The sequence below is a fragment of the Babylonia areolata genome, chromosome 20, assembly GCF_041734735.1.
Source record: "Babylonia areolata isolate BAREFJ2019XMU chromosome 20, ASM4173473v1, whole genome shotgun sequence".
Taxonomy (NCBI): Eukaryota; Metazoa; Mollusca; class Gastropoda; order Neogastropoda; family Buccinidae; genus Babylonia; species Babylonia areolata.
Genome location: NC_134895.1, coordinates 37,620,484 through 37,639,079, shown reverse-complemented (window position 1 = coordinate 37,639,079; position 18,596 = coordinate 37,620,484). Strand labels below are relative to the sequence as shown.

The 18,596-nt window shown below is 43.3% G+C and overlaps 1 protein-coding gene across 2 annotated transcripts; it reads left to right on the top strand.

Moving 5' to 3' along the window:
- Positions 1-6,665: 6,665 nt before the first annotated feature.
- On the top strand, positions 6,666-17,837 carry LOC143294962 (cytochrome P450 2B4-like). Of its 2 annotated transcripts, none has more exons than XM_076606483.1 (6): positions 6,666-6,840; positions 8,379-8,790; positions 12,315-12,611; positions 13,095-13,409; positions 15,391-15,834; positions 16,357-17,837. In XM_076606483.1, the coding sequence occupies exons 2-6, from the start codon at positions 8,391-8,393 to the stop codon at positions 16,539-16,541; spliced, it is 1,641 nt and encodes a 546-aa protein (XP_076462598.1). In that variant the 5' UTR covers positions 6,666-6,840; positions 8,379-8,390; the 3' UTR covers positions 16,542-17,837. The 2 variants fall into 2 exon arrangements, with proteins under 2 accessions (XP_076462598.1, XP_076462599.1); XM_076606484.1 differs by having other exon boundaries at positions 6,666-6,924.
- The last annotated feature ends 759 nt before the right edge of the window (positions 17,838-18,596 follow it).

Sequence of the window (18,596 nt, the reverse complement as noted above, 5' to 3'; positions counted from 1 at the left end):
TCCCCCCACTCCCTCAACCACCACACCACACCCCCTCCCCCACTCCCCACCAATCACTCCCCCGAACCCCTCACTCCCTCGACCCCCACCCCCTCCCGACCCTCACCCCCTCCCCACCACGACCCCCACTCCCTCACTTCCCTGACCCCCCACGCCCCCCCCACCCACCCCCACTCCTCACGTCCCCCCTCCTCACCACGACCCCCACCCCTCACTCCTCCCGACCCTCACCCCCTCCTCACCACGACCCCCACCCCTCACTCCTCCCGACCCTCACCCCCTCCTCACCACGACCCCCACCCCTCACTTCCCTGATCCCACCACCCCTCACTCCCCCCCAACCACCACCCCTCACTCCCCCACCCCTCACTCCACCCCTCACTCCCCCCCCCCGACCCCTCACTCCCCCGCCCTCACTCCCCCCGGCCCCCACCCCTCACTCCCCCCCCCCGACCCCTCACTCCCCCGCCCTCACTCCCCCCGGCCCCCACCCCTCACTCCCCCCAACCACCACCCCTCACTCCCCCACTCCTCACTACCCCTGACCACCACCCCTCAGTCCCCCACCCCTCACTCCCCCACTCCTCAGTCCCCCACCCCTCACTCCCCCCCGACCACCACCCCTCACTCCCCCACCCTCACTTGATCACCGGTGAACACTGGAGCAGAGTCCAACACACCTAACCGACTTTGCCACAACGACTTCGAATGACTAGAATGACCCCGGGGGGGTCAAAACCCAGCAGGGGAGGGGAGGGGTCAGTTTGAGGCTGTGACACCGGCCATCCACAACAAGTGCTGGGCGTACCCTCCGTGTCGAAAGAGAGGCTTGCCAGATTCTTTGATAACGACGAATTCGAAATCCGATCCGGATGGTTTATTCAGATATATGTATAGATATAAAACAGGCCCTGAAGAGCTTGACCTTGAAGGCGTATCAGTCATACTGGCGCTAACATCCACCAGCATAAAATTAATAAACAATGAGGCCAGGAGATGAAATGATTAACAAACAGTAAAGAGTGGTAACTCTCCCCATTCACATGGTACACAACTTCAAGTCAGTGCTGCTTACGCTACCGATTCAGCCAGCACACATGTAAATAAAATGTTCATTGGAACAAAACCAGCCTTTTTTTTTTTTTTTTTTTCAGTCGTTCGTCTCCAAGGTTTGGACAGTACACAGAAAACAAAGTATACATAAATCATATAATAAAATTAATAGTTACGCATGGAACACCGACACACATCATATCAATGCAGACACATACTACAGTACATATGAATCTTGAAATAATTATTTATGCCTCAACATCAAAACCCATCATATCAATACAAACACATATTAAAGTACATATGAATCTTGAAACGATTATCTATGCCTAAACATCAAAACCCATCAAATCAATACGAACACATCATATAATTACAATGTCGAGATTGACCTTCCAAATGTAGTCCTGATCCTTCCTTTTTATCTATGAGAGAGAGAGAGAGAGAGAGAGAGAGAGAGAGAGTTTAAAACTCTCTCTCTCTCTTTCTCTCTCTCTGTATATAAATACGCAGAAGAAGAAGAAGAAGAAGTTACCACAAAATATCTGGATGTAACAGGTGTACAACAATTTGCGATCGTACATTATCTGGTTCAGTCAATGCTTCCCTATGCTTGCGAAACATAGACTCTCACTGCCAAGCTCCAGAAGAAGATCCAAGCCATGGAAATGAGATGCTTCAGAAAGCTGCTGGGCATCTCATACACAGAGCACGTCACGAACACTGAGGTCCGCCAGAAGATCACCCTCAGCCATTGGACCCCACGATGACCTCCTAACCGTCATCACGAGAAGGAAGCTTAACTCTCTCCATACGAACGGCGAAAGAGACGACGTTAACAGCGTTTCTCCCCAATCACCATCATCAAAATATTGCAAGCGGAAGGCTCTTACACTGAAGAGGTGAATGTTGACAAAGAATACCACAATTTTGACGACGGAAGCTAAAGGTTGGATCACTGAGACAGCCACTGGACATCCGAGGGGTCTGTGTAGAGGAGAAGACAGGACTGGCCGTACTGAGTGAGTAATGGTTCGGACACGTCACACGATCCGACGGGCTCACGAAGATCATTCAGCGGGACACCGTACCACGCATTAGGAAGAGAGGGAGACCAAAGAAAATGTTGCAGGACAACGTCAAAGAATGGACAGACCTGAGTTTCCCAGATTCCCAGAGAGCTGCGAGAGACAGGAACCAATGGAGAGAACTGGTCTGGAAATCATCTGCGGTGCCCTGACGACCCTCCACACTGGGTTATGGGACAGAGGAAGGTGAAGAAATTATTACTCCTTGTTTGCATTTCTTTGTTAACTTTCGTTATGCATGTGACAGATGCATTTGCATCATTTGGTATTTCTTGTTTTGACATTCTGGGGTTTTGTTTGATTTTGGCTTCAAGCAGTGGACCCTGTGTTGTTTTGTATGTATAGTTGATTTTCATTGGCTGAGGTTGTTAAAATTTTGTTAATTACTTCACTGGGGAAGAAAAACACATTTTCTTATATGAATGTCAATTTGAATACTTGGCTGGTTTTCTGGCCTTCCTCGATGAGCATCTTGCTTTTGTCACTCAGCTCTTTCAACTTCTGGAAAGTGGCGGTGCTCACCTCGAAGTTCGTCCCAGTGAGGTTGAACCTCACACTGTCTGATGACGTCATCTTGATTTTGACGTCACTTTGAGTTAACTGTTTGGGCAGATGGAGAGATGCGCTTCCAGAGGAGAATGTCCAGAGTTCTTGACATGTGGTGGTGTATTATTCCGAAGAACGGTTGTTACCAATTCGGCTTTTCTTCCGGGTGAGAGCACTGGGGCTACGTTTGCTGTCGCTGGTGGCCGTCTGATCTGAGGGAACGTCTGGTGTTGCCCTCCTTGTTGCTGATGAAGGCAGTCCCATGTGGAGACGGGTGGTTCGACATGTGTATGTGAGATGACGCCGTATGGTAGGCAAATGCTAATTGAAATGATTAACCAAGAAGAAGGTGAATGAGTAAATCGACAGCTTGTGAATTATTATGAATCAGAGAATGTCAGATTATTGTGAAATATGAATCAGACACTGTCCGAGTAAAGACTGTCGAAGTGTGATGAATATTGGAACATAAAATGATAAATACGAGATATTTATGAATAATAAACTGGAGTTAATAATGAACTCTCCGGCTGGAAGCAGGAGTTGATAACAAATCGTTTTGTGTCGAGAATGAAACTATGAGCTCCAAGATCAACTGAAGGAGATCCAGAATATCTTCTTTTTTTTTTCTTTTTTTTTTTTAAGAATTGAGTTCTTTCTTCAAGACTGTAGGGATGTGAAAAGAGAGACTGTGGGACTGTATGAAAGAGAGTGAAAATATCAAAGTAATGTAAATTACTAAATTAACATATTGAATTTACCTTATTGAGGATTTGTGATTGTTACTTGTGAAATGGTTTATATATATTATATGTGTCACCGGTCTTTGCTCTTCAATTTCTAGTGTCCTGGTCTATTATCTTGTTATACAGAGTGTTTGTGGTGATTGGATGTAAGATTGTGTGTGATAACGGGAGAGAATAACTTAGAACACGCACAGAAATACACACACACATAACTTTCAGTGTCTGTCTATATTTCTAACAACATCATAAACCCCTTCCGTAACAATGCAATGTTATAATTATCACAGTGATTGTTGATACACCTATCTATACATTATGCCTTTTATCCGGCAAAACGATATGTAATTTCTCATGATGAAATAGATACTAAAAGTTTTGTATCTGACTCAGTGACTTCGGTCGTCATCATCGTCATCATCATTATCATCGTAGCTTCTTCATCTTCATGCCCTCCTTGTTATCATTAATACCATTACTGCCAACATTAACACCACCAACAATTAATAATTACATTAAATGCGGGTACGTTCTAAGTGATGATGCCGCAATATATGTCCATTTTTCATGCTTACAAAATGTAATTTAAAACATCCCACGACGCGAAATTTCCTTATGATTTTTTTATATCTGACTTAAGGGTCATGATCAACGATAACATCATCATCAGCATCATCATCATCATCATCACTACTACTCAGTACTACTACTACTGACACCAACACCACAATCAGTGACAGACAGAGGTACGGCGTATTCGTTGGTATAGGTTCTCTGATTGTGGATGCACAGAAAAAATTTTCTATGCAAAGAATAAAACATTCCACTTGGTAATTAGTTGTATATTTCAATGGCTTCACACCATCTTCAGCTGTTGTTGTTGTTGTTTTTTACCCCCCAAAATAACTAGACTTTTTAAAAAAAATTGTTTTTGATTTGTTTTTAATAGCAGTCTTTGTTTGTTTGTTTGCTTTTGTTGTTCTTTTTTTGTTTTTTTTTTTTTTTTTTGGGGGGGGGGTTGTTTGTTTTTTGTTGGTTGTTTTTTTGTTGTTTTTTTTTGGGGGGGGGCTTTTTTTTTAGGGGGGAGAGGGGAAGGGGAGGGGTCATCATGCAGTTTCTGCCCCGTCATCTGCATCGTTTTAGTGGCATTACTTCCACGCCACTCATTCCGAGTCTTCCCCATACACAGCCACACCCGGGTTAGTCTGTCAAAGTATCAGCGTCAGCAGTCCACAGGGAACCATCGAAGTTAGGTCGCCAGGAAGCCACACACCTAAGGAGACCCTGCACTGCTGCTGAGTCACTTTGGTGTTGGTCAGTAATGCCTATTATGATTTAACTTACTTAGGACATCACCTACTAAGCACAGACGCGGCGGAACTAGACTGAGTAACCGTTTACCCCCCGAGAGTGAAGACCGCCACCACGTCCCTCCCGGTAACGAGAGTCCCCCATGAATCTGCTGACTCCGAAGACCTAGACAGGGCTCACCCTAAGCACGGAAGTGGAGAGGAATCAAAACTGAGGTCACCATGAGAGCAGGGCATGAAAAGACAATCCCCCCCCCCTCCTCCACCCTATATATTCATGTTGAACTGAGTGGCGGAGGAGGATGCTGAAGCTGTTATAATGGAGGTTCATGTTAGGTTTGGGACTTCGCAACAAGGCGTGTACTTTACAATTCCTTTTCTAATCATAATATCCCAGCGTCAACTAGGCCCTGGCCAGAGATGGGGACACTGGCAGTGTTGGTCAAGGAATTTGACCAACTTGAACTGACACCCAAAGACGCATCCATGATGTGGATGATATTCGACTGATTGTGTGGTCCCAGTCTTCCCATTAAAGGCCATAGTACGCTCAACCCTGGGTATAGTAGGAGTCGGCCGCGGCCGAAAAACAACAAAACCAACACATCCATTGGGAATCAAACCCGCGCCCTCCCAGTATCATTATCAGTATCAGTAGCTCAAGGAGGGGTCACTGCGTTCGGTCAAATCCATATATGCTACACCACATCTGCCGAACAGATGCCTGACCAGCAGCGTAGCCCAACGCGCTTAGTCAGACCTTGAGAAAAAAATAATAATAATGATAATAAATAAATAACACACAAGACAACAATGATGATGAATAAGCAAATAAATGTAAAACAAGCAGACACACGTTCACACACACACACGCACACACACACACACACACACACATGCATAACAGATAATATGCAACAAACATGCAGTTTCACATAAATTATATGAAAGCACAATCAAATACACATAAACGTACATGAGCACCAACACACACACACACACACACACACACCACCTTCCTGCACACACTCATTTCTGGGCTACATATCGCAGCTCCACGACACACACACAAACACACACACACACACTCCCAGCCGTCACTGAGTCCAGTCCACGGCGCTAACCACTTCGCCACAAGCTGGACTGTCATTTCGAAGTTGCTCAAGGAAACTTTTTTTTTCTAAGTGCAGCGTGCGTTAACTCTGTCCGGACGAAGGAATGCATGCATGAGCATTCCTACATAAAATGTATTTTGTTTCAGACGACGGAATGGAATAGCATTTTCAAGAAATAAAAATCCATCACGCGCTGTACACATGCTTTTGTGATTGCGATATTCTGGGTCACTCTACAACCGAATGGTATGATTGGTCACCTGCCATGTGTGGCCCCTCTCGCACACCCGCTCACAAAGTCACTGACCGGTCGTCTGCTCGCGTGCCAGCCTGTTTGGAAAGGGGGCTCTTCTCAAATGTGGAGCGAACAAGGCAGCGACGGCAATGTTTTAGTGTTGCCGAAGTACTTGAAATGCTACAAACTGAAGGGTCGGACATTGAAGAGGTGGATGATAACGAAGAAGAAAGTAAATTAAATGCAGAAAGCGAGCATGGGTATGGTGATTCGGGGTGAAAATTTGGCATTATTTTCTACATATGGCAAAACTGTAAAAATAAGATGAGAAATTTGATTTATATATATATATATATATATATATATATATATATGTGTGTGTGTGTGTGTGTGTGTGTAATAGCTTAACACGTAATAAACCAGTTCTGAAATTTTCATTTTCTTACTTTGTATTTTGTATTTTTTGTAATTTTTTTTCCAAACCCTTACAAATGGGCCGTCTGTGGGGAAAAGCAAGGGAGAAAACTCATCCCGAGTAAAGACACTAGTATCTCGGGAATTCTAGTGTCTATGTCCCGAGTGAGTTAGGATTACGCAATACATCATTTCATTTCAGTATTTCACAGTTGTGTTTTGTGAGGTGAATCTCATGACACAAGCCAGCTGTGTTTCGTCAACCATTCGAGTCAGTCCATGCAGCTATCTGCTTTTGGGGGGCTGGCGTTTACTTGCTGAGTTCAGCTCGACTAGGTCAGTATCGGTGTGTGTGGGTTGAGTTGAGATCGAGCTGCACTGTTACTTTTCTCTTTCCGCGTTGGTGTTGAAGTGACACACGTGAGTGTTTTAATTCAGTGGGGTGTGTGTGTGTGAATCCCTTTGTGTGTGTGTATGTGTGTGTGTGTGTGTGAATTCTTTCTTTGTGTGTGTGTGTGTGTGTGTGTGTGTGTGTGTGTGTCCCTGTGTGTGTGAATTCGTTCTTTAGTTTAGCCTCTTTTCTGACTACATAATCAGTTGTTATCAAACGGAAAAAAAAGGGAAGGGGAGGTATGAATAGTACTTTGTATGAGTGTATATAATACGTATGAATAGGTCAGACAAGCGTACAAGTGTACTTCAGTGCAATGTGAAAGACGCCCGAAGAAAAGTGCAACTTTCCGTGACGTACGAATAAGACAAGTACTGATGCACCTGACTCCCACTGCGGTGTCTCCCACTTGTGTGACAAATCCATGCCGCACATTCAACCATGCATGCTAATGACAGTCTTTTTTCACGCAGTATGATAAAAAAAAAAAAAAAAAAAAGTAAGCACATAAACAATGATAAATAACCAGATAAATAATAAACGATGAAATAACAAGTTGCTTCGTCGCATTCGAGTGTTGCTCGTTTGCCAATTTTAGTGGGGAGAAGTCAGCGAAAGAAATAGGACAGACTGAAAACGAGGCTTCATAAACACAAGTGCACAGCCACTTATCCCATTCGCTGACAGCGGTGAAGTTTGTTCTGTGTGTGCGTGTGTGTGTGTGTGTGTTAGAGAGAGCTATAGGAACAGAAAGGCGTGAGAGCCTAGAGTTAGGTTGGGGTGGGGTATACAAAAGGCCATGATAGAGCATTTCGTAAATGGATATAATTGGTTTCTCAGGTCGTGGGAAGTGCCAAAGTTCCTGTGCCTGTACCCTTGCTCAATGTGTGTGTGTGTGTGTGTGTACGTGTGTGTGTGTGCGAGCGTGTGTGTGCGCGCGTGTGTGTGTGCGCACGCGCGTGTTCTTACCCCTTTCATACCTCCGCAGGGATAGGGGTTTGTAAATACCCTGGTGAATGTGTGATTCGAACCTGATACAGGCACATGAAGTTATGTTTTGGGATGCCTGATTCTATTATCTTTTTTTTGTTTTACCAAAAAGCAATCTCAACCCCTCTTCGAAAGTGGAGGGGCTGTGGTTTTTCTCAATACTTGTGTTGTATTGTATTGTATTGTATTTTAATGTAATGTAATGTGTTACATTGCATTGCATTACATCACATGACATCACATTATATTACATTTTGTCACAACAGATTTCTCTGCCATGTGGTGGCGGCTATTTCCTCAGTGAACACCAGCATTTAGATAGATAGATAGATGTAACTTCTGGTGTTATCATTGTCATTCTGTCTGCAAACTCGTATCAAACGATCCATGCATTTTTTTTTTCAAACAAATCAGCCACAAAAGAAAATTTTTTTTTTTTATTTTTTTTTTAGAAATAATTAAAATAAAAACAGGACTCACCTCCTCACCTCAGGTCCCCCTCACCATGACGTCGTCGACGACGACATCCCTCATCACTATGGTGGAGGACATCCTCGGCCTCTCCGTGACCCTGCTGCTGACTGCAGTGGTGGTGGGGCTGTCCTTGCTATGGCTGTGGCTGCACCTCACCAACCATCCACGTCCCGCCACCACCAGGCTTCCCCCGGGCCCTGGGTTTGCCCTGCCCGTGCTGGGACACCTGCACCTCCTGGGGAAAGACCCCCGGGCGAAGCTGCACCAGTGGCGCGAGCGCTACGGGGACGTGTTCAGCGTGCTCTTCGGGAGCCGGCAGGTGGTCATCCTGTGCGGGTTCCCTGCCATCCGGGAGGCCTTCGTCAAGCACGCCGACGTCTTCTCGCACCGCCCGCAAACGCCTATCACCGACCGGATCTGCAAAGGCAGAGGTAAAGGTCGCTTTTGAACGAGGAAAAGCACCACACAAACACATGCAGGCATGCACACGCAGGCGCTCACGCACAAGCATGCGCACACCCACGCATGAACACGCACGCATGCACACACACACACACACAAACACACACACACTGACATACACACCGGCGCACACACATGCACACACACACACACACACACACACACACACACACACACACACAGACATACACACGTGCGCGCGCACTCATGCACAAACCACACATGCACACGGACACGCACACACACACACACGCGCGCGTGCACACACACACACACACATTCACCCACTGACATACACACCCGCGTGCATGCATGCACACACACACACACACACACACACACACACACACACACACACACACACACACACGCACACTGACATACACACACGTGCGAACGCACACACCACACATGCACACGAACACGCACACACACCCACACACAAACACACACACACACACATACACATCACAAAGTCAGTAAAACAAAATAAGTATTGAAAAAATCAGTTAAACTGAAGAAATCAGCAAAGAGAAGGGTCACACTGAAAGAAAAATGAAACGAAATAAATGTTCTATGATAATAAGTGGTGCCCGACTACGACCATCAGAACGGCAGAGGAGGCAACTGCTGTCCTGACTATCCGCGCTAGAATCTGATTATAGCGAAGAGTGTCTTGCCCAAGTTACATCCCCACTCTCTCGGCCAAGAAGGCTTTAGGACAGTCGGCGTTTGGATGATTCCCCTACAAAAGACTATTATAATTATTAGATAATTATTAGAAAACAGAAAGACAAATGTCATTTAAGGGAAAATGTTAGATCGATGGAAAGCAAAAGTAAGTCAAACAGAATAAAGGTGGTCACTTTGAAAGGAAACAAACGTAAGTTAAGTTGAACAAGAGAGGCAAGGCCTTCAAGACTCACTTGTGATACACTTTAAAAAAAAAATCTAATCGTTAAAATGTGTTCTGTATTTGTTATTATAAAGCTTCGGGTTGAAAAAAAAAGAAAGAAAAAAAAGTCCTAACCAGATTCGAACCCCGCGTGTTCGAGTGAGAAGAAACTGTCTTACCCATTACACTATCAGGCCTCCTTAACTGACGTTCTAAAATTTAATATTTCAACATACTTTTTTAAAGGGCGATAAATCAATTGTGGTATTCACAGTGAGAACGCTGTTTAAATCATATTATTCTGGTGTATCTTGGGCATTCAAAAAGTCTTTAAGGGCAATAATAAATTCTTTTTCAGTCCGCGGTAAAGGAGACGTGGCTATCGCCACAATCACACTGCAACATTTAGCTGTTTTCTCTAGATCTAGATAGATGTACAAGTTTAGTTACACCCGCCGGGAATGTAGTACGACACGGTCGATTCAATTTCTCTTTTATGTTCATTCTAATTTTATAGTTTTAAGGTTGATATGAAAATTGAGTATTCTGTTAAACTAATAACATGTAGAGCCAAGTACAAGTACTTCTAAACGTCGTAAGAAGTGAAAAGGACTTCATTTTGAGAAAAGTCAAGACTGGAATTTTTTTTCGTTTCATCGTGATCAATTCAATGGTATTAACTCGCATGGTTTACAATTTTTAACTGTGAATTCCGACTGATTCTGTGGATATTTTTATGGCAGTTTGGGGCATAATCCAGTAAGTGATGAGGCGTTCACAAATCTTTCTCTGAATAAATATTTAATGGTCTCCTTCTCCAACTTTCCATCACATGTTATCGTGTATTGTCCATTGAATATAGGATTGAACGGGCAGGTCAACAACTTCAAACAAAATGGCGTCGTTCGCGTTCGCGAAGAATATGAGCACGTGCTTTGAATGTGTATAAATATGTGAACGCAATTGATTTTTGCCCATGACCTTCAGGGCTCAACCAATAGATCTGTAAAGTCCACTCGTCGTATTGATTTTAGTATTTTCCGAAAAAGACCACTTGGGCGAATGAACATAGTGAAGGCCCTGTACACTGAGAGTAAAACACACAAGCTTTTTATGTATTGAGTATAATTTCAAAATGTAATGTTTAAGATGAGAAAGATCAGTTTAAAGCAAATTAATTCCCCTAGCATTAATTAAAAAGAAGTTCCTGCTTGAAAAAAAAGAAGATAATAATGACTGCTCTTGTTGTGTCAGAATATCAGATCAAAGTGCCAAGTTTAGAGAATAAAAAAATAATAATAATAACAGTAAATACATTTTGCATATAATTTGGCTTCTTTTTAAAAAAAAAAAATTGTGCCCATCCCAGAGGTGCAATATTGTTTTAAACAAGACTGGAAAGAACTGAATTTTTCCTATTTTTATGCCTAATTTGGTGTCAACTGACAAAGTATTTGCTGAGAAAATGTCAATGTTAAAGTTTACCATGGACACACACACACACACACACACACACACACACACACACACACACACACAGAAAGACAACCGAACACCGGGTTGAAACATAGACTCACTTTGTTTACACAAGTGAGTCAAAAATTACAAGCTGCCCACCACAGAATGGCATATCATTATGTATAGTTATACATTCAGCGACCTATGTTACCAATGGCTAGGACTTAGCGCCCAGATCTGTACCCTTGTTCTTTTATTGAGTAGTGACAACTGGACAGTTGTGGTGCCGTTATCCTCGAACTGCTGTTATCTTAATTTGCAGACAGAAATGATAACGGATCCCCGCTCAACCCTCAGACAGTCAAGCAACAAAATTAATGGTGTAGGCCTACTTGGGATTTATCTTCTTCTCCAACCTCCTAACTTGGAGACGCCATGACAGAATCGGGCGTCAGTTGAACTTCTGATTAAGTGTTCACCAGTGATGAGGGTTCAAGACCCTTGATTCGGCATGGTGTTGTGTTCTTGGAGAAAGGTACTTTACTCCGATTTCCTCACTCCAGCCAGGTGTGATTGGGAACCAGACTCGGTAGTTGGAAAGGGTTAAAACAGCGGAAGGAGAGAACTGGGCCTTGCCTTCCTTACCCTTACGAGAGCCCTAGATCGACACAGTGAAACTCCTTCTACTTCTTCGTTCGTGAGCTGCAGCTCCCACGTTTACTCGTATGCACTCGAGTCGGCTTTTACGTGTATGACTTTTTACCCCGCCATGCTCCGTTTTCAGGGACGGGGGTGCATGCTGGATATGTTCTTGTTTCCGTAACCCACCGAACATTGACATGGATTACAGGATTTTTAACGAGCGTGTGTGATCTTCTACTTGCGTACGCGTATACACACCAGCTGGGTTCAGGTCTGTATATATGTTGACCTGGGAAATCAGAAAAATCTCCACCATTTACCCACTAGGCATCGTTACCGAGATTCGAACCCGGGACCCTCAGATCGAAAGTGCAACGCTTTAACCACTCGGCTATTGCGCCCGTCGCACAGTGGATATGAATTCGCTGCCCCGATGGCCGTATGTAAAAGGGCTACGGGACCTTTGAGTAACCTTCAACCTCCAACCTTCATCCTCAGGTATCATCCTGTCGCACGGCCCTACGTGGAAGGAGCAGCGGAAGGCGTCGCTGGAGATCCTCCGCAAGCTGGGCATGGGCAAGAACCTGCTGGCCAGCAAGGTGCAAGAAGAGGTCAGCCACTACATCCGCGCTGTCGAGGATCACCAGGGTCAGCCAGCCGACCTTCACCGACTGACGACGGTCAGTGTGTCCAACAACATCTGCTCCATCGTCTTCGGGCGGCGCTTCCGCTACGACGACCCCGTCTTCATCCGCTACATTGAGAACGTGGAGGACAACATCGAACGCCTGGGAAGTGAGATGAATCCTGTATTATATGCACGATGATGATGATAAATTAATACTGCTGCTGCTGCTACTACTACTACCACGACTACTACTACCACTACTAATAATAATGATAATAGACATCATCATCATCATCATCATAATGATCATGATCAATAGACGAAGAACAAGAAGTCATGATCATTTAATACTCACTCTCTCTCTCACTCAGTCACACACACACACACACACACACACACACACAGCGATACACACACACACACACACACACACACACACTTCTATTGCTACTACTACACCTTCTGCTTCTGCCGCTGCTGCTGCTGCTGCTGCTGCTGCTACTGCAACTACTTTGAAAAAGAAAAGTAAGCTAGAAGAAGAGCAAGAAGCAGAGTGCAGATAATGATAGTGATTTTGATATACTGATTCTCTCTCTCTCTCTCTCTCTCTCTCTCTCTCTCTCTCTCTTCATCTATCCATCCATGCACAGGCGCGGCCGTCATCCACTTCATACCGTTCCTGGAGTACCTGCCAGGAGACCTCTTCGGCATCCGCCAGATCATGGCCAATGTCAAGGCAATTGAGGAGACCTTCTTTCAGCCTTTGATCGACGAGCACGTGCGCCCTTCCACTATGACCGGGGGCGGCGACGATGACGACAGTGGCAACGATAAGGACGAATTGAATGGTGATAGTGATGGTGATGATGATGAACATCAGCAGGGACCTGCCAGGGATTTCATCTATGGCTACCTGCAGCAAATGAGGAGGAAAGAGAAGCAAGGAGTTTTTACCAGCCTCTGTGGTAAATCTTTTTTCTTCTTTTTTTTTTCTTTTTTTTCTTTTCTTTTTTTTTTTTTTTTTTTTTTTCATTATTTTCTTTTTCTGCCTTTTTGACTCACTTGTGTAAACAAAGTGAGTCTATGTTTTAACCCGGTGATCGGTTGTCTGTGTGTGTGTGTGTCTGTGTGTCCATGGTAAACTTTAACATTGACATTTTCTCTGCAAATACTTTGTCAGTTGACACCAAATTAAGCATAAACATAGGAGAAATTCAGTTCTTTCCAGTCATCTTGTTTAAAACAATATTGCACCTCTGGGATGGGCACAAAAAATAAATAATGAAGCCTAATTATATGCAAACTGCATTTACTGTTATATTTATATTTTTGTATTCTCTAAACTTGGCACTTTGATCTGATATTCTGAGCCAACAACAAGAGCAGTCATTATTATCATTTTTTGTTCAAACAGGAACTTCTTTTGCTAAGCATGGAAGTTTTATTTATTTTGCAAACGTTTTGGTGCAGATAGTAAAGAAGGGAAATTACTCTGTAATTAATGCTAGGGGACTTAATTTGCTTTAAACTGATCTTTCTCATCTTAAACATTACATTTTGAAATTATACTCAATACACAAAAAGCTTGTGTGTTTTACTCTCAGTCACAAGTGAGTCTTGAAGGCCTTGCCTCTCTTGTCTTATATTTATTTATCTGTTTATTCACTTATTTATTTATTTGGGGGGTGGGGGTGGGGGGTCTTTTTCGCGTTGTATTTTATTTCATTATCTATCTGCTTACCTTTTTGGGTATGTTTTTTTTTTTTCCTCAAGGCCTGACTAAACGCATTGGGGTTACGCTGCTGGTCAGGCATCTGCTTGGCTTGGCAGATGTGGTGTAGCGTATAATTATGGATTTGTCCGAACGCAGTGACGCCTCCTTGAGTAACTGAACAGAACTATTGTAAAAAAATAAAATAAAATAAGGAAGATATAAAAGAAAGAAAGAAAGAAGTTAGTCAAAGCGAGTCGTTTTAAATGTCAGGTCAGATCGGATTATACTGCATTGTATTGTGTTGTATGCATTGTCCAGATGTGAGCAACAGAGCCGTTCTTTTTCCGATAAAATTGAACAAATTACACTGATCACACTGATGTAAAGTTTACCACTGTTGGGGGGCGGGAACATAATTAATTTGCGTTTGATTTTTAATAACACTTCTGGCCTAACAAAGAGTAGAAAGACTAGAGTGTGTAAGGGAGATTACACAAGCGCGGAATTCAGCTCGCCAGCGGGAAAGCGTTTAGCGCAGTACATGTGACTGACCGCTGCCGCGCTGATGCTGACCTATACCTCTGTGAGCAGGACACAGAAAGCTAGTAAGAGAGATCTGTTGGGTCAAAAGGAAACAAAAACATTATCAATTTCATGTTGTTGGGTTTTTGAGTTTTGGGGGGGGTTTTGTGGGGTTTGTTTTTTTTGGTTGTTTTTTTGGTTGTTTTTTGTTGTTGTTTTTTTTTACACTAAATTGGTAGAAGCCGCAAATTGCTGACTGTAAAGGATTGTGGATGAAAGTTTTTTTGTTTTTTTTCACTTCAGTGTTTAAATTCGTGGTTTTAAACATGGGTGTCTACATTGTACAACGTCGGTGAGCATGCTCTATGTGGAAAGGCGCTTTGTAAATTGAATTATTATTATTATTATCATCATCATCATCATCATCATCATCGTTAGTTGTAGGGTTATCATCATCATCATCATCATCATCATCCTTATTGTTGTTGTTGTTGTTGTTGTTGTTGTTGTTGTTGTTGTTGTTGTTGTTGTTGTTGTTGTTGTTGTTGTTAGTTAGTTAGTTAGTTAGTTAGTAGTTAGTTGGTTAGTTAGTTAGTTAGTCATTTATTTATTTATTCACTTATCTATCTATTCTTTTTCTTTTTAATTCGTTTATCTATTCATCTATTTATTTATTCATATATCTATTTATTTTATTGTTGTTGTTGCAGAACCGGAGCTGCTGACGACGGTGGGCGACCTGTTCATCGCTGGGACGGAGACGACGTCGGTGACCCTCCGCTGGACCCTCCTCTACTTCCTGCACCACCAGCACGTGCAGGACAGGTGCTTCCAGGAGGTCCGCGAGGTCATCGGCCTCCACCGCCCGCCCACCATCCGCGACAGGCCCCGGATGGTCTACCTGGAGGCCACCCTCAACGAGGTCCTGCGGGTTTCCAGCATCGCCCCCTTCGCCGTCGGGCACTCCACGCCCTGTGACGTCAGCTTCCGGGGCTACGTCATTCCCCGTGGCGCCGTCATCATGCCGTTCCTGGACACGGCGCTCCATGACCCGGAGGTCTGGGGCGGCGACCCGTACAGCTTCCGCCCGGAGAGGTTCATCGACGCCGACGGGAAGCTGGTCAGGCCTGAGGAGTTCATTCCTTTCGGAGTTGGTGGGTATGGGTGGTTGTGTGGGTGTGGTTGGGTGGGGTGGAAGGGGGCAGCGGGCAGGTGGGCCGGCGGTTGGTTAATTTTCTGTCTTGGTACCTTGAATTGTGGGACCTGTTTCAAAAAAGGCGCTACTTCCGGATACGCAAGGGACGTAATGTACCAAGGGAGGCTATTTGCCCCAGAAGCTACTTTTGATTTCTCCGCCTAGCCCTCCCACTCACTCTCTCCCCTGCAGTCTTCCCCTTTTATCACAATGATTTTGAATATGATTATGATTATTATGATGATGATTATCATTATTATTATTACTGCTATTACTATCATTATCATCATTTCGTTTCTTCTTCTTCTTCTTCTTCTTCTTCTTCTTCTTCTTCTTCTTCTTCTTCTTCTTCTTCTCCTCCTCCTCCTCCTCTTCCTCCTTCTCCTCCTCCTCATCATCTTCTTCTTCTTCTTCTTCTTTTTATCATCACTATCATTATCATCATCACCATGCTCACCCTGTGCACGGCTGACGGCCACAGGACGCCGGATGTGTCTGGGAGAGGCACTGGCCCGGGTGGAGCTCTTCCTGTACCTCAGCACGCTCGTTCAGCACTTCCGGTTCCTGCCACCGGAACCGGAGGCCCTGCCCAGCCTTGTGGGACACCTGGGCGGAACGCACGTGCCCGAGCCCTACAAGATCCGTGCTGTACGACGCCGGGAATGAGGAGATAGGGGAAACCACCCCCCTTCCTAGAAAAGAAAGAAAAAAAACAACAACGAAAAAACAAACACATTGCGGGGCCTTTGAATGTATTTAATTGGGGAAAAATGTATTTGCTATCGAAAACATTTTCAAACTATTGAAATACCTGTTCTCAATACGAGAATGTGTGCTGGTACCTGTTCTCCCTGATGATTTTGCTGAAGCAAATATGGTATGTTATAATTATGGTGAAGGTGTATCATGAATTTTGCCTTATAAATGCAACTGAAATTATTTTCTAAGCTATATATAACATGCAGATATGCAAGAGAATGTGTTTCTTCCCTTTTTTAAACGCTGTCAATATCAATATGTTTATTTATTTATTTATTTATTTATTTATTTATCTATTCATTTTGTTTCTTTGCTTCTTTTTGTTTGTTTATATGTTTCTTTACTAACCAGTTTATATGTCTATTTATCTATCTGTCTAATCATCTATTTATTCTTTATCTATTTTTAGTGTTTGTTTCATCATAATGTCCCATTATGCTTAATCGATTGTAAAATGTTTTAATTTGCACACAAAAAATAAAAAATAAAAATAAAATAGAATAATACAAGTGCGCGCATTTCCACGTATGGACGCACACGCACTGGGGTGCAAGCACACACACACACACACACACACACACACACACACACACACACACACCAGTCTGACTGGATACGAGTGGTGCCTTGATGCCTTTTTTTTTTTCTTTTTTTTTTTAATCCTTCTTCGACCATTTCTATGATCATCATCATCATCAGTCTCACTGAAAGACTTGTTGCATCTGCTCTTTATTTAGTATTAATTGTCTGTCAAACACACACACACACACACACACACACACACACACTAAACGCACGCACAGGCATGGAGCAAAAGACAGGGGTTAGTCTCAGTTTCGCTGGCTAAAAACTTCACGGCCGTGTTGCCTAAGGCGTACATCGGAAAGATACAGACATCCAAAAGATACAGACATCCAAAAGACATCCAAAAGATACAGACATCCAAAAGATACACAACATTATATATACCCGCTGTTTGCCAAAAACTCAGCATCATACCACTGACCATACCCCCAAGAACTAGAAAACTGTTCGAGTTCTCATGAAATTGGTCCTTAACTATTTTCAGAACAGAGTAACACCGCAATCAATTCTTCTGTCAGATTTTGTTGTTTTTAGTTTGTGTTATCTTTTCAGTTTCTTCGTAATAATTCCCTTCGTTTTTTTGTTTGTTGACTCACTTGTGTAAATAAAGTGATTCTATGTTTTAACCCGGTGTTCGGTTGTCTCTCTCTTTCTCTCTATGTGTCTGTGTGTGTGTGACTGTGTGTCCGTGGTAAACTTTAACATTGCCAATTTCTCTGCAAATACTTTGTCAGTTGACAAAAAAATAGGCATAAAAATAGGAAAATTTTATTATTTTTCCAGTCATCTTGTTTAAAACAATATTGCACCTCTAGGATGGGCACCAAAAAAAAAAAAATTAAAAAGAAGCCAAATTATATGCAAACTGACTTTACTGTTACATATATATATATATTTTTTTTTTAATTCTCTAAACTTGGCACTTTGATCTGATATTCTGACACAGCATCAAGAGCAGTCATTTTTATCAGTTTAGAAGAAATTTTCTACGCAAAGAATAAAACATTCCACTTGGTAATTAGGTGTATATTTTCAGTGGTTTCACACTATCTTCAGTTGTTTTTTTACTCCCAAAATAACTAGGCTTCTTTTAAAATTCTTTTTGTTTTGTTTTTAATAGCAGTTTTTGTTTGTTTGCTTTTGTTGGTGTTTTTTTTTGTTTTGTTTTGTTTTGTTTGTTTGTTTTTGGCGGTGGGGCGGTGGGGGGGGGGGGTGGGGGGGGCGTGGGGGGAGAGGGGGAGGGGAGGGGTCATGCAGTTCTGCCCCGTCATCTGCATCGTTTTAGTGGCATTACTTCCACGCCACTCATTCCGAGTCTTCCCCATACACAGCCACACCCGGGTTAGTCTGTCAAAGTATCAGCGTCAGCAGTCCACA